This window comes from Agelaius phoeniceus, chromosome 5, assembly GCF_051311805.1.
Source record: "Agelaius phoeniceus isolate bAgePho1 chromosome 5, bAgePho1.hap1, whole genome shotgun sequence".
Taxonomy (NCBI): Eukaryota; Metazoa; Chordata; class Aves; order Passeriformes; family Icteridae; genus Agelaius; species Agelaius phoeniceus.
This window is the reverse complement of record NC_135269.1, coordinates 30,010,027-30,026,751: the sequence shown is the minus strand read 5'-3', so window position 1 is coordinate 30,026,751 and position 16,725 is coordinate 30,010,027. Positions and strand designations below refer to the sequence as shown.

The 16,725-nt window shown below is 37.9% G+C and overlaps 1 protein-coding gene across 3 annotated transcripts in view; it reads right to left on the bottom strand.

Annotated features, from left to right (window-relative positions):
• Positions 1–1,363: 1,363 nt before the first annotated feature.
• Positions 1,364–16,725, bottom strand: part of EEA1 (early endosome antigen 1) — a 67,569-nt gene continuing 52,207 nt past the window's right edge. For all 3 annotated transcript variants that reach the window (XM_054630914.2, XM_054630915.2, XM_077178757.1), the window contains 7 exons: positions 14,407–14,592; positions 13,855–13,986; positions 11,874–12,059; positions 11,328–11,566; positions 9,753–9,873; positions 9,313–9,411; positions 1,364–8,169 (listed from right to left, as the gene is read on the bottom strand). In XM_054630914.2, coding sequence (XP_054486889.2) covers positions 8,047–8,169; positions 9,313–9,411; positions 9,753–9,873; positions 11,328–11,566; positions 11,874–12,059; positions 13,855–13,986; positions 14,407–14,592 — 1,086 coding nt within the window. In that variant the 3' untranslated portion in view covers positions 1,364–8,046. The remainder of the gene's footprint in view (positions 8,170–9,312; positions 9,412–9,752; positions 9,874–11,327; positions 11,567–11,873; positions 12,060–13,854; positions 13,987–14,406; positions 14,593–16,725) is intronic.

Sequence of the window (16,725 nt, the reverse complement as noted above, 5' to 3'; positions counted from 1 at the left end):
TCTCTTCCCAATAACCTATAATATCCCAAGATGGTTTTTACATTAATACTGAGTGTGTGGATATATGTATACACATGTATGCACTTACCTGGTCCAGTGCTCTCCAGATACAGCCTGGCCACTGTGATACACAAATTCCTGCTCTTCCCCTGTGTCTATCATGGGCAAGTTTTTCCTTCCTGGGAAAGGAACAGCCATCAGGTTCCCTGCCAAGGGGGGGATGTGTGAAGCTGGAGGGCAGAGCAGAGTGCAGACAGATCTGCACCAGGGCACCACACAAGCTGCCAATGCCTTGCCACAACTTTGCTGACACAGCTGTGCTCCATCTCCTGATTCCATCCATGCTCAGCTGCACACTGCATCACACCAAAGGCTTACCAGAACCTCAGAGCATCCTGAAACCAGTGCTGACAGGACAAAGGCATTTCAAGCCCAGAGGAGCCACACCTGACAGTCTAAGGTGTGTGCTTTGTGTGCTGGCAGAAGGGAGAGGGTATTTCACTTTGGATACTTTTTAACAAAACAACCTTTAGCCAGGTCTACTCAGTTTACCAGACAAGAAGTCATTCCTGGCCAGCATGTCTCCAAGGAGGACAGCCCAGGTGAAGGCAGTATTAACACACAGGCTTGTCTTCATGGAGATGCAAGCTCAACAGGCTCTTCTGTGGTGTCAAGAGAAACATACCTCAGGAAGGAGTTGAGGGAGAAATTGACTTCCCAATTCAAACCCAATTTCAGAGGAGACCTCTCTTCTCCATCTTTCTCCATATCCACACAGAGCCCCTGCTTCAATAGCTAAACATGGGTTGTTTGGTTGTGCCTCCATAATTCAATAGTGGCTTTGTCACAGGACTGATCTCCCACATCAACCATCTGGCTTCTCTCTGCAACACAGTTCCACCCTGAAAGAGCTTTCCATTTCACAAGTGAGACCTTTATTGGTCTAAAAAATAAAACAAGTGCTACTTTTTGAGTTTTCCAGTTATGCCAATTGTCCAGCTGCATCGACTGTGATGTCAGAACACAGCCAGTAACAGAAGGACTTTCACCAAATGTGGGATACCTGGCAACCTTGCACAGCTATTGGGAATGAAAAGACTACTCTGAATTTAAGCTGTGAAAAGAACAGATTTGAAAAATAGTCATTATTACTGTGTTCTCAGGAATGTCAAAGCCTTTGCTGCAGCTCCCTGAAACTCTAAGAAACTGGAACATTTAGCTTGCTCTTACATGTGTGTAAGAACAGTTCATCTACAAGAACAGTACATCTGTAGTTGTAAAACTATATATCCACCATTTCAATGTAGCTTTGCTGTCTGAAACAGAGCAAGGTAGTTTTGAATGATATAATCTGGTCTATTAGAAAGGTCTAATTTTTTTATTATTATTAATAGTCATTCCTTTAACATATTAGAAAACAAAAATGACATTTCAGCAACAATTCATCATAGTTTATACAGAACCCGTTGATGCATGGTGTCACCTTCCCATTCAAATCCACAGCCACCTTCCAGATCACAGAGTTTAAGAATTACAGTGCACACTGGATTAAATTCTTTCACAATGTAAGGCACAACTACATGATCACAAGTAGTAAACACAAACACTGAAAGCAGAAAGAGAATAAAACTTCAATTAAAAAGAAATAAAACCAAAACAGACTCATGCAAAAAATCTATCTACACCTACCTACCAAGATGGTATGATCCAGTTTAGAAGTACAGTACTCTGTAAGTAAAACTGCAACATAAGTCTTTTATAATACATTACTTCTAAATATCAAGTAAAAACTTATATTTTTTTCCATTTATATTTTATACAATTATACAGAAATTAAGCTGTATGAACAATATTCACATCTGCAATAATAAACTGATCATTAAAAGTCAGAAAAGAGGCAAATGAGACCATGTAATTTGTGGCACGCATCCATTACAGAACACCATTCATCAAGTTCACATCTCGAGTACTGAAGGAAAAAACCACAACGGAGTGAATGGTACATTTGGTGACTGAGGCTATCTGTAACCAAACGACAAAGCTCCATACAAAATTGGTTTTACCCAGCAGACCTTAATTATGAAAGCTTGTGGACGTAATTTATTTCCTGTCCAGCAGCTAGTTTGCAAGGTTGAAGCTACAGAAGTTAAAAGAATTTAAGAGAATTCACAATAACTTGAAACTGTTGGATTATTTCAAATACACATTTAAAAAAAACCAACTTAACTATTTTCCTTTTTGGTGATAAAATTTTGTGATTTTGGCATTCACTATAACTTTTACATACCATGACCGTGAGACAACCTTATTAAACTTACCTAATGTTTGAATTTCACATTGAGAGGTAGCTTAAATTAAATCTTATGTGATGGCATCAAATGAGGGGGGGGTGACTTTTTTTGTGACTTTTTTCTTTTCTTACAAAAGTGACTATTTCTATACAAGCAGCATTTTGGACATATTACTATAAAAAGTTCTGGTATTTGCTAACCCAGCGAGATGCTCTTTCAAACATCCCTTTTGTGCCAGGAATCAAGCTCCAGCGTGGTATAATGGAGGACTTTGCCATTAGAAGCCAACACCAGTGGCCTGGACCTGCCAGCACTGACCTGTTGACATATAACAATGAACATCCCTTCCCAGCCCTCTTTACCCCAAAAAAAAAGCACAAAATACAGAAAAATTTGGTTTTAGTGTTAAGTTTCCATCACGGGGGAGGGAAAATTGGAAAATGTGCCTTCCAAGTTCCTGCTTTCATACAACATTGATCCAAAGGGGTAGCAGGGCTTCATCAGTCTTTAAATGCACAGACACTTCTCTATCCACTGCATAGTGAGTGTGTAGTATGTGGAGAGCTACAGATAATATGCAGAGTTTATTACATAACCTAGTACCTACACTCTTCATTATTGGGAACTTAAGTGGTATCTAATATTCTCTCTAAACATGCAAACTTTTTTATTCAGTGTCCATTTAAAAAGAAACAGAAAAAATACCACAAAACCAAATTTCAATGGCAGGACTTACATGCAATTATAGCTGGTTTTGAAAAGTACATCTATTAGTCCTTTTGGAGAGGCTACGTTTGGACAATAGTTTTAAACTCATTCTAAAATGGATGCTGAGGTCAAGGCTTCAAAACCAAAGAAACAGACAACTGGCAAGATCCTTGCAAATATGTAAAATTCTTTTTTTTCTCACTTTATAATCTTAAAATTAAGTTCTACAAAGACACGTGTATGACTAACAAGGTTTTTGTTATATGTGTTCTCAGATGATGTGTTTTTGGTAAAAGGAACTGTGAGTGCAGTTCTCCTTAGGGCCAAATGTATACAGTGAAAAATCCAGCTGATTATAAACCTGCTGTCCAACGACTACAGCTAACACATGCAATGCACATGATGCCATTCCACTTACTATAGATTCTCTTAGACAGCAAAAAGTGCACAGTGCAAATGACAGTGTTGTTTCCTAGTTCTCTGAGAATATGAGAGCAGGAGAGGTGGTAGCTGGAAGAGTAATTTATCAGTTTCTACATACTCAAACCATGATATCATTCTTCTTGGCATAGTTTAGAATCTATTTGAACTTCAGGTCCAGCACTTTTCTGTCCATCACTGAGTACTGGCCATAAAATTTTTAAGTTTTGCAACAAGCATTTGTTTCCACTCCATGGTGAACTGACACTTAACAATCCAGAAAAGCAGTTGAGTTTTCCAGGTTCCTTTATGAATGTCACTTCTCTTACATCTAGCATGAGAAGCTCAATTGTTCTGGCTCATGTAATACAAACACAGAGAGGTTACTTCATGCTTCTGCTCCCAAATCCCTTCTTGCTCCACTAATAAGAAAGCTTTTCCAGTGAGGATTCACAAACAACCCTAATGGTCCCAAAGCCAACAAAAGTAGTTACTCATTGTTCTTGTGTACCTTGTGCTCCACACTCCATGGCAACTTGGTTACTTGACACCTTCCAAAAACAGAGGCAAAAACCCACATTTCACCCTACAGTCGTGGACTTTTGTGCCAGAGAGTAAAGCCAGCTGAAAACTGAGATCCCTCTAAACCTCTTGCCTCTGTTGGAAGCTGCAGCAGAAAATTCCTTTTGTCTCTTCATTTCCAGACAGCAACTTTTCCTACTGTGACTCATTACTTTTATCCTCTTCATTCAACCTTTGCAGAAGGGGGAAGATTACATTAGGGAGTACGTGGGGAGAAGAAATAAATAACAGTGAAGGAGAGCCAGCTAAGATCAAAAGCCTGCCACTGACCTCTGCAATGCTACCTGTCTCCAGTATGATGTACTGCTGACATGAGGCCAGAGTGGAACAGCAGGATTTGGCATTTATGGGGCAAAAATGCAAGGGACTGTGAGTCTTTGACTGAGAAGAGAGGTGTTGTCTCCAGGAAGTTAAAAGAACCTTCCCCACCCTTAGTAAGACCATCCTTTACACATTTACAAAAGCTTCTGTAGCTTATCTCTGCCCATGAAGCAGCTGGTCTCTCACATTCTGCTCTTGCAGCAATTCTGAATGTGGATGGAGTATCCTGCAGATGGCACAGTTTCAAGAACAAAGCCCATACTTCACTGTCCCATTCCTGATGCCACAGTAATGAGTAGTAATCAAAAGCTGCTTGAGGATCCCACAAACCTACTGGTTTGAGTGCTGGTTTTGCCATCCTTTTCACCTCTTCCTCTAAAATGGCCACTCCTCAGGGAATCAGAGCAATCTGCCTATTGCTAGAAGTTGTAAAAACACATAACTATGCATTCTCCAGTTCCAAGAGTCAGTCTCTTCTGCCATTTTATTAGTTTTCCCCTCTGTTCCTGTGTCTGCAGTCTGAAAAATCAGTGAATTAAACTGTTTTGCCTGGAATCCTTTTTTTACTGTGGTAATAGTCACCAGGCTTTTTACTTTTTACTTGGTTTTCCAGTTACTTAGAAGGCAGTGGAACAAAAAGCCTACATTCCTACTGAAACATGCCCATCAAAACAGCCAGACTCTGCAAGCATATTTGTAAGTACACAGCTTTTCACCTTCCAGTTTCCCTTATTATGGGATATTTTCTTGAGCTTGAGCACAGCTTCCAACCTGGCAGTGAAGCCAAGTATTATAGAGTCAGTCTACCATCAACTTGTCAACAAATACAGACCAGCACTAAGACTTACAAGTACAAAACAAGGAGCATAAGACTCAGCCATGGAGTCATAAATTCACTTTTCACAGTGAAAAGCTGTAGAAATCATGATCTATTGCTGCAGAATAAAAGCTCACACATGAAAGTTTCTACCCCACTGATCCTCCAGATTTTAACAATCCTTCTTTCTACAAATGTGCATTCAAAAAGCATTTCCATCCCCTCTAAAAGCTGCTTATATAAGCTAGGCAACAAAAAGCAACTTTCAAAAATCAAGCTGGTTTTGCCCCTGAAGCTGAAGAGCTCCACCTCAAGGTGTGATCTGCAGTGAACCAACTGCACCGCTTCAGCAGCCTGCTGAGAAAGGTGACTCTGCTTGTCTTTACACAATGACATCCCAAAAGGCTGAATTAAGAGAGCTTCTAGAGCTTCCTTCCAGAGCTTCTACCACTGCAGAAGTCACTCCTGAGCTTTCATATGTTCCAAATCAAAAGCAAAATGCCTAAACACAACTGAATCTTCTAACCACTTTCCTGATTCCACTGAAAGATCTCCAGCTTCCTCTGCCTCATGTGTTTTAATCTCAGGCAGCTGTGGGAAGTTTCTCCCTTCCTGCTCAAAATCCCTCCTGCTCTGTGTGGTTGTCCTTCACCCAAAGAACAGCACAAGGCTCTTGTGTGTTACACAAAAGGGCAGAATGCATCTAGGCTGGAGCACAACTGTCACATCTCTACTTTTCCCACATTTCTGAAGCCAGACAAAGAAAGCAAATTTTTTGGTTTCTCTCAGTAAACAAATAAATAGAAAAAGAAATTCCCAGAGGCAGAGATTCTGTTCATATTTTCTATTCAAAAGATTCTTATACCAAACAGTTATACTGAAGAGGAGAAATAGGGAGTCCAGAGGCTCTGTTCATATGGAATTGTTGCAGCAGTTTGTTTTTCTTTTTTGACCAAGCAACTCAAGTCCAAACCAGAAAAGCAGGTCAGTGTTTTGTATGAACCACAGTTGTAGCCCAAACCCTTTTACAATGACAAGAACAAGTCACATCATTCAGCTGGCTTTTGGGAAATAAGAACTGAATTTTAAGAAAACTCCTTGACAGTGCAAATGTAGAACTTGCTGGGTAAGTTGAAAGGGGATATGAAACATATAGATCACTACTTCTGGAGTAGAAGGATTTGCTTCTTCACTTGACAGGTAATCAAGATGTTTTTTATAAAGAAGACCCTTCTTCATTCACATATAGAGCTGTAACTAGATAAAAGCAAACAAATCTTCCTAATGATGACTAAGCTACCATCATTGTGACAGAATTTGTTGCCTTGCCTCAGAAAAGAAGTAGAGGAATTCAGGACACAACTTTTTTCTCTGAACAGCTGGCAAAACTTGGTAAGATACTAAAGCATTTGAGGGGTAGAGAATTTAACAGGGTATTTAAGACAAAAAAAATTTCCTAAATATTGGAAGGCATAACCCCTGCTTAGAAAAAATAATCTTAAGGGTTTTGAAATACCAGACACAAAGGGAAGAAAAATTAGAGACAGGCAAGCAAAAATGAAGAGGTGCAAACAAAATCACAACAAAAAAGAAGTATGGAGCCTACATGAACTGTACAAGAAACTTCTGTTCCCAGTACAGAAAGTATGAATAAATATTTATTGTCATATATATTGGCCTCTATGTTAGAACTGTTTGGCTTATAACAAAGACAGTTTTCCATTCTAAGCAGACTAAATCACATAACTAACATAACAGTTCAGAGCCCCTGGTAATGGGGGTCAGATGGAGCAATGGAAAAGAAGGTTTGTTAGGTGTTACAGGAGTTCAGCTTCTTCCACCAAAATCTGAGGAAGGGACAGAAGAAAAGGCCAGAAAAACTACAGCTGTGTCAAAAAAAAACTTTTTCTAAGTTGGATGCCTGGCTTGGAAAGTCTGGATGTCCCTTAGAACAGCAATGATCTCTCAATGCTTCCAGGGTATGGGCAGGGGCAGAGATGTGCTACAGGCTTCTACCAGCACTGTTTGTTTGCTTTTAAATGCAAAAAAACATGATGTAAGAATTTCTTGAATATTAAAATGTGTCAACCAAATTTGTAAAAGTGAAATCAATCACTATGGGACGAAACATTGTAATGCAGAATATAATATTGCTACAATTGCACATAAACTTTGTCTCATCATTTGTTCACACATACTCTCTCAGAAAGACAGATGTACTCACACACTAACTATGCAATATAGCATGTGTAAAGGTGTTCCAGCACCCAAGTGCTGCATTTAATAGGGACTTGGGTGCTGATACTACGAGTGGTGGGCAAATAAACTGAGTTGAAGTTGAGTCCAGCCATTACCCTCATTGTGGAGTTCAAACTTCAGAGAGAAAAACAAGAACCAGAGAGATAGAAAGAAAAAAACCAAATCACAGGGGGTTATAAAGACTATCGGATACACAATCAAATGCAACAATTAGTTATGTTTTTACAGCAACATTTGATACATAAAATCCTCACAAGTTTTTGCATCTTTCTTTTTCTTTGAAGGAAACAAGAATAAACTCCAATATCACATAAATGCTGTTTCTCTTGAACAAAAAAATAAAAGATAAAAAAATACATTGTTACTCCTCTGTTTAAACTTTATTTACAAATAACTGGATATTTCTAATCTAGACATAAAAGCTCTTTCCATGATGAATGTCAGTAAGCTATGAATGATCTGAGCCCATGTCTCACAAAAAAATACAATAGTTTTGCTTGGTATCAATAAACATTTTAAAATATACTAGATTTTGCCAAGTGTTACAATCATTGTCCAAACTGAATAGTAGTCTGAGTGCTGAATGAAGTGCATCAACAGAAATAGTAAATTTTAGTGTAACATTTCTTTGTCACTCACGATAGCCAGTTATCCTTGCAAGTCATTAAAGCAAGTATCACAGACTCGGACAGGCTTCTTGGAAGAAGGAGTTAAGGCATTCTTTGCTGAGCACTCAGCACAAAAGATATTTCCACACTGTCTACAGTGATGCTGCAAAAGAGAAGAAATATACATGCTGAATATCAGTGGCAGTGATCACTAATAGAGATCACTATCATGTCAACTCTCATGTTTCAAAAATTACTCTTAATTTTTAATTGGCAGTTACATAGCAGAGAGAAGGTAATTTCAGTAAATCCTTTCTAAAGGGTATATGAGTAAAACATTCAGAAATGCTTCACTGAGTCAAGAGAATATATCAGTTTCAGAAAATAGAAAATAGTTCATCCTCCTCTTGAATTTGTTCTCTTGAGCTTGTTCTGGTCACATGAAATACATTCTTCTTATACGTAATTACCTGCTGTCACATAGAGAAGTATCCTTGAATCAAAGGATCCAGCAGTCTCTGTTTAAAGACTACCCAAAGATCATCACCAAAATAGTGCAGGCCAGGGGGAGTCACCTAAGACTATATCAGGAAGCTCTGCAAAAATGAACCTCACAAATATCCCTCATCTACTTCACTGCCAAGCCACTTGTTGGAGGGGTGCTCATCTCTGGATGAACGGCAGACCCTGCCAATTGATGCTAACATCTTAGCTGACCACAGCAGTTTTTCAAGCAAGGTCTGACTCCAGACCTAAAACACATCCAGTTGTTTCTTCTGTTCCATGTTTACAAATGTATAGTCACAAAGCACCAGATCATGGTGATGCCTCATATTTTCACACGTATCTAATTTCAACCAATTTACATTTTTTTTATACCCATAAATCTATATATCCATATATATCCATATGGATACATGGATATATATATATATATATCTCTCCATATATCCATAAATCTAATTCAGATCAGTTATAAATATATTTTGTAAAATATATTTTGTTTATAAATATATGTTGTAAATATGCTTACAACAGTAATTTTGCCTGCTTGCCTTGGGAATTGAAGCATTTTAACACAGTTTATAAATTGATGCTGCTAAAATGGAAAAAGAATCATGAATAAAGCAAGCTCCACAGCCATTATTTTTAATATGTTAAGGCACTTTAAACAATAACTGTATTCTGAGATGTCTTGAGAATCCCAGTACTATTCAGGCCATTTTCTGAAGTCTGTATCCAATCCAAGAGTTTGGAAACAATAAAAATAGAAAAACACCATAGCTACAGAGTAGAACACACCTACCCTTCTTACTGTCACTGAAAAGCCTTTTCCACAGGCCATACAATTCTGTACCTCATTGTCTTCTGCCCACTTCCTGTTGAGAGCTTGTGTGTGTTTGATCTATACAGAAGATGTAAAAAAAAAATCAGGCTTTTTTAAAAATTGCATGTCTATTCCCTCTAATATCCTCTATTTCCACAGCATGCACTGCCTATTGCAAAATAAAAGCACCAATTATGCCACGATACTCAGGGCTCATGGCTATTCAGAGAGGAAACCTTCTAAGCTTCAAAACTATAAGCAGATTTAATAACACACAGACAGACCCTCACACACCACAAACATAACACCTTAATTCACTCTAGAAAGGCAACCCATCATCAAACTGACACAAATTTGAAATTCTCCTAAGGTCCCAAACAGAGAATCAACAGGTTTTATAGCTTCAAATCAAATTATACCTGCAATGACTGGTTTTCTCGGCCAAGTTCCTGCATTGCAGCCGTTGTATTGTCCAACTTTTTCTTCATTTCTACAAGTTTGGCCTGAAGCTTTTCAATTTCTCCCTCACTTTTTATACACCTGAGGCAAAATAATAAACAGTCAGCTCAAAGCATTTAAGACAATGTATACTGTGTGTCCTTTGAGCCAGTTGTCAGTCTGAGAACTTACCCGCATAAAATCCAGCCAAAAAAATCCTTACTCTGAAAAGTTCTTGGATGCCTTAACTAGGAAAACATTCTGTTGTAACAATCAGTTAAAGATTATACTGGCATTGCTCCTAAGTATCTGCAGCTTATCAATACCTGGAGTTACACCCCAAGCCAGGGACAGTGCTGAAGGCAGTCCCTCAACAGCAAGCCCTGATAAATACCCCTGTGCAATGGGACACTCTCCCAAACCAGCTGCTGCAGATCAGGTCAGGCAACAGGGCAGAAAAGAAACCTTCTTCTTCTATCAAGGCCACCTCCCATCAGCTGAAACTCAGTTAGCTGCTCAAAGCCAAATTTCAAAGGGTATTTTTCTCCCAAGCTGTAAACACCTACTGGATGAGTTCAACACAGTACAGCAAGGGATTGCCAAAGAAAGAGGATCTCATTTGAATTGATCCCATCCTTTTCCAAGGTCTACTGCTCAAAAGTCAAACCACCAAGCTTGACAGTACTGACAAAAGTTTTCCCCTCTGCCTTCACCAAACATGTCAGGAAATAAGGACAAAGAAAGCTTCCTGTCTCACAGGTGTTTCTTCTACCCTGGAAACCACTGCATTCAATAGGTCCAGCTGCCTTGCAAGGCCTCCTGCTGTCTGAAGGAAAAGCACTCTGCTTACCTTATACTTAAATATATTGTAGAGACAAGAGCAGGATGGGAGAAAATAAGACTGCAGCTTTTCAGGAGGAAGAAAATGCCTCCTTTGTGAACTTTAGTCGCTCTAATCCAATTACACGCTCAGTCTCCTAACACAGAGTAGTGGGCACACATGGGACTTCCTATGCAAATTCTGTGTTACTTAAGGGGTCTCTTCCAGGCTTCTGGATGACTTGGGCATGTGTTCAAACTGAATCAAGGCATGGGAACCTCACAGTGATGGAGAAGGACAGTTAGCTCAGGTAAGAGAAGTTCTCTCTGCCAGGCCCCACAAGGTTGACAGAACAGATGAGAAGCCACAGTCTATACACCAGAAATCTCAGAGAAGCCTAGTGGATTTAGAAGGGTCTTACAGACGGACGTAAATCTTTGAGAGTAAGCACAGAGCTGCGGCTTTGGTGATTAGTCAAGATCCTGATAAGCCTGCCCTGTTTTCTATAGAATGATCACAAGGAGCACAGTTGGTTCCCAAAACCTCTTGCTGTGCTTTGGCAGGGATGACAGAGAGAGTTGCACTCTGGAAACTGCACCCACAGCGCAGTCACTAAGAGCAAATACAGATTTAAATAAAGCATGAATACAGAATCCCAAATCAACTCAAACAAGTTTTCACCCTCAGTTCATTTAATTTCTCAAACTACACTTCCTCAGTCATGACCACAGCTTACCTCTCCAGCAATGCTCTTCTCTCATCCTGATTATTCTGGACTGTTGCTTCCAGGACAGCGTTGTCCCCACGTAAATCATCTGTCTGTTTCTCCAGCTCACTCACTCGTCTTTGACTGCTTTGCCACTCTTTCTTCATGGTAGCCAGGTTTTCATTCAGGGCTGTCACCTGCATGGTGAGCTTGGTCTCTTTTTCCTCATGTTTCCGTTTTTCTTCTTCTTTGTCTTTTTTCTCTGTGTGCTATAAAAACAATGGGAAAATGAAAAACAAGCTTCCAAGCATTCTTTCCTTATTCCCTACATTTAATTGAGTCAAAGAATCTTACTGTAATAGAATCACTACTTTTAATCAACATACTCTACTAGACAAGGCTGTCACCTCACTGAATTTTCCTACACCATTAAATGCCTCACAGATTTTTTTATCTTGTCATTTAAAAGCTCCTGTAAAGTGAAATTAAAGTCAACCCATTGCATCCTTTCTGTCTCTGGAAAAATCCAAAGGCATGTTCATAAAACAGCAGTCTTATTCTCTCTAACATACTAACCAGTTTAGCTTCAATTTCAGCACATTCTTTCTTCAGCTCCTCTTCTCTCTTTTTCAGCTGATCTTTGACAGCTTGATGTTTTTGTTTCTCCTGTTCCAGAGTTGAATTTACATTATCTATTTTGCCCTGCAGTTCTAATTTCTGTTGAATCAATAGCTGGTTTCCATCCTTGAGATTTGTCACCTCCTGTTAGGATACAGAATTCAAAGTTAAAGTAGCAACTCTGAAAGTGTAAATCGATTTAAATTAAAAAATACTGTAATTCTTTCCTAGGAGAGGACAGTGATAATTTTTAGTTTTATCACTAGAAGAAAGGATGATTTTATAGAGTAAAGTATCAGTGATTTTCATGATCAAAGATTTTTAACTTATATTATCATCAACATTCAATTTTAAAAATAATTTTAATATATGTTTCTACTAAAGTAGAGAGGAAGATCTGTTGAATTGTTTTCTACCACTCCTTGAAAAGATGCATCCATTGTCATTTTTTAGGTACAGCTCTAAAATTTACTTCACACTGCTCTCTGTTTGCAATAACAAGGTTAAAAACTTTGTAATGACAATGTAAAACTGAATGCTGATGGAAGAAAGTTAGTTTCTATTAGTCCTCAGTGTATAAAAAAATTACTCCGTTTTAAGCAAATGGGATGATGTAAATAATGGCTTTACTTGTTCTTCTGTAATTGAACTCAAGTAGAACAGTTCATTTAATTTATAGAAATAATTTTCCTTAAATTTACACAGCCAAGGATACAGGTATAACAGACTAATAGGGGTGGACCATTTTCCATAAATCAAATTCACAATATGAGTTAAAATCAAACCAAGGACAGTGAAAAGAACATATCCTCAGAACAAGAGGATGCCCTACAGATACAGATACATCTATTCCTTGTTAGGAGATGGGAAACAGAATTTAAGTCTTTAGGAAACTTTCAGTCTGATTGCTTGTAGGGAAATGAAGACATTACTATTAAGCTGATACTGGTGTGCACACCTTTTACATCTTCATAAATTTTATTCTTTAGAATAGAGATTTTAGGAACAAGAAGAATTGGAATACCTTTCCCCAAGCACAGAGTGCTCAAGAGAAACAAAGTACAGACTTATACCTAAAAATTACAGACCATTTTCTAAACAATGGCAAATAAAAGAACATCTGAAGGCTGTAAGTAATCATGTTATTTTCTTCTCTTTTCTTTTTATTAGTGTATGGAGAATTGTACCTGTATTTATACTTGTGCAACAATTTAAACTAAGTGTGCTTAACAGATGCAAATATAACTGCTTATGGAAAACACAAACTGCAGCCTTTTAGGAATGTTAGTTTTTATAGGGACTAAAAAACCAGAATATGTAGAGTGTGACAAGAAACAGTTCATTTCACTGAAGACTAAAAATTATTTCATTAAATCCTCTCAACCTTTAGACTTTAGAGAGCTCAACTGATTGTTATGATTTTGGAAGAGAGTTTGTTTTTTATGAGGCTCCTGACATTTGCCTTTTTTGAGGCTTCCCCAACTGTAACTTTTTAAGACATTTTAAGAAACAACAGTAAGAGAGTTTCATCTCTACCATGCATCCTTGAGAAGTCCCAGATGTTCCTAAATATGTGGAAAACTTCACCATTGTGATTCTTTTGGACCGCTTTTCATTACAGAATAGTCAAGCAGGGGTATGCAGAGTGAATTTACAATGGAACTGAAGAAAAGCCAGGACATACAACCCATCCTGAAGCTAAGACAAGTTATGCAGCCCACCTGGCTCACTAGGCCCTGGGGCTCAAGAATCATCACCAACCAAGACATCATTGCTGAGGGAGCTCAATAAAATCTGGGCTTTGGTTCCCTTACCTGTACTACCAATATTTACAGTAACCATCTTTGCAAAGCCATTCCAGAAAACATCTACTGAGTAGACACATATTTCTCATCACACAACCAAACATATGAAGAAGACTTAGTTTGTCTCAATGTACCTTCTCAAATTCTTGCTTGCAGGCTTTAAGCTCTTCACCCAGCTTGGCACTTTCTTTTTCAAGTCTGTTCCTTATTTCCTGGAGCTCTGCTGTTTTACATTTTTCATTAGCCAAATCTTTTTCTTTCAAAATCTTGAAGAGAAATAGAAGTGCTAGAAAAGTTACCTCTTCCAAATTCACAAAATAAAAAACCCAACCAAGCAAAAAACATCCAGGGCCCAAAAACTATTTGGTGACTTTGTAACCATGGAGAAACAGCTGCCATATATCTATCCATAGTTTGTAATGCAATTAGCAGCATGATTCCAGTTTTAGATTTAAAACTAATAATGTTTTCCCACCTGTCTAGACACAAACCTGTCTAGAAAAATGAAAGCATATTCTGAACCAAATTCAGTACAACTGTCTCTTTTCACAAGAGGTTCAGTAAAACTCTTATTGTTATGCACTACAACAATGTTATGCTCTCAAATTAGAAAATAATAAAGGGTGCCTGCATGGGGTGGATGTGAAATCTCCTGTGTGGAGATTTCAAAAGGCAGAGGCATTTACCCTGTCATTCTGAAGATCTTGTAGCATTTTGGTCTTCTCACCCAGCTGCTGTTCTTTCTTTGATGCATCCTGCTCCAGTGTAGACTTAGCTTTCTTCAGCTCCTGAATCTGTTGATTACTGCTAGCAATTCGATTCCTGCTGGAAACTAATTCTTCTTGAGCTAGAGCAAGTTTTTCTTCTGTGGACTAATTACAAAGAGAGTTCTGCAAGTTATCCATTAGTATAAAAGTTACAGATACTAAACAGCCACTTAAACATTTTCCAAGTAGAAAAACTGCTACCTGGTGTGCAACATTTAGCTTCAAATGTCAACAGAGCATAATTACAGAAACTTCCAGTTTACAAGGTTACCCAAAGTAAAAAGAAACTATACCAGCTTAATTTCCAGGAACAAAAACTTACTGCATGTATTCCAGCCTGCATCCTTGCACAGACAAAAGGTGATAACGTGCAGAAGGGCAAAGAACAAAAGGTGACTGCCAAAAAGAGAATACACTTGAATTTGCTCACATAAATTAATTTTACTATCTAGGCAAATCAACTGTTCTATAACTCTAGACAGCTCTTACTTAAGAAGCAGTGAAGCTATACTTTGAAGATTTCAAAAATTATTCAGTGCTATTTTCCACCAATGACTCAATAAAGTTAGTACTAGGTCAATTGTAAATTTTTTTTAAATTCTGAAGTAAAATGTGTAAGATAAAAATGCTAATATCAGGATAAAATGTTTCACAGTTTCTGCTGCATAAGCATTGTAAACAGTAAGTTTAAACTTTCATTCAAAATCCAGAGATTATACCTTATTTGCTTCTAATTCTCACCATTAGCTAGAAAAAGAACTTTGATCTCTCTGAAACAGGTCACAAAATACCAAGAAACCTGCACCCAAAGCCAAGCTCATTCTGTTTGCCCACAACAAAGTCTAACTTTGGGAGGTCTTTTTCAGTTATTATTCTAAAGGTTTTTTAAACCTTCTAGCTTAGCTAAAGACTTGTTCCACTTGAAACCAACAAGGAAAAAAACAACTAAACAAACTCATCCTCCACTTCTCCAAAATATTGGTATTTTATGTAAACTTTTGATGCTATGATACAGAAAATGAGCCGAGATTTATTATTACTAATAAGTTTATTGCCTTCAGTGCAACAGTAAGGATTTAAATTCTTTCAAGACAAACTCAATTCTTTTTGAAGTTCTTGCTTAAATATTAATCAAACCTCTTGTTGAAGGTTAGTGGTTTTAAGAGGAACTATAAGCAGAATTTTCACTTAATTCAATTATGCATATGCTTTAGTCACTCCCATATTGATTTAAAAGCTAATTCATTTCTGATGCCTCATGACCCTCCTTTGTAATATCTAAAGTATTTTGCTTGCAGAGTCAGATTTAATTTGAAACAGCAGTGATGGAACACTGCTGATTCAACAGCATTTTCAAGAATCCCCATGACTCTTAAAAAGCTCACACCAGCTTTAAAATCAATTTTCAGGCAAATTACTTCACTTGCTTTCTGAGATATTAGAGTTTACTACTTAATACTTTGAAAGGTGTTGACTCAGAATTTTTTGTAAAAAAAGTACGAGATGCTTCTGCAGTTTCAAGATTTCAGGGTTGGTTTTTCAGAAAGCAAAATTATCTCACTCTGTGTGCAGTGGAATACCATTATTTTCCTAACACTGAGGGAGGATAGGACTTCTAGCATCATCATATAACATCTTCAACAGTCTCTGAAATTTTAGAAAGAAACATAGTAAGGCCACAACTTTCATTCAATTCTGTTTCTAGTAGAAAAAATGTGGTTACATCAAATTTGCTAACACCAGATGATTAAATTTGATGAAGTGTACAGTGACTTCTCTCTCAACCCACACCTCAAAGTGTCTGCACTGTACAGATCATCTCATGTCTACACTGAGGCTGAGACAAGGAACAGGTACTGAACAAAAGAGGTCAATCAGTACTTATTTGTGTAAATAAAGAGAAGTGCTAGACTGACTGCTACACACTTTAAATAAATACAAATATTTTAAAATTACAGTTTGATTTACTACAGCTTGGGCTGTGCCAGTGCAAATCATAGTGCCAGCCCCACAAATGGTCCTAGCAGAGTGGTGGATTCAATTCATTCTACCTACATGAAGTGCACAAACAAGCATTTGAGTCTGTGTGCTCCCTGATCCCAGTCCACAAGGATCAACATTAAATTATTCATTAAATTAGATGCTAACCTGATCTCTCTTCATTCCTTAAGAAAAAGAGTTAGACTGACTGTATGCAACTTAGGCTCCTGACTTACACAACCAAGGTCTGGCAAGTAT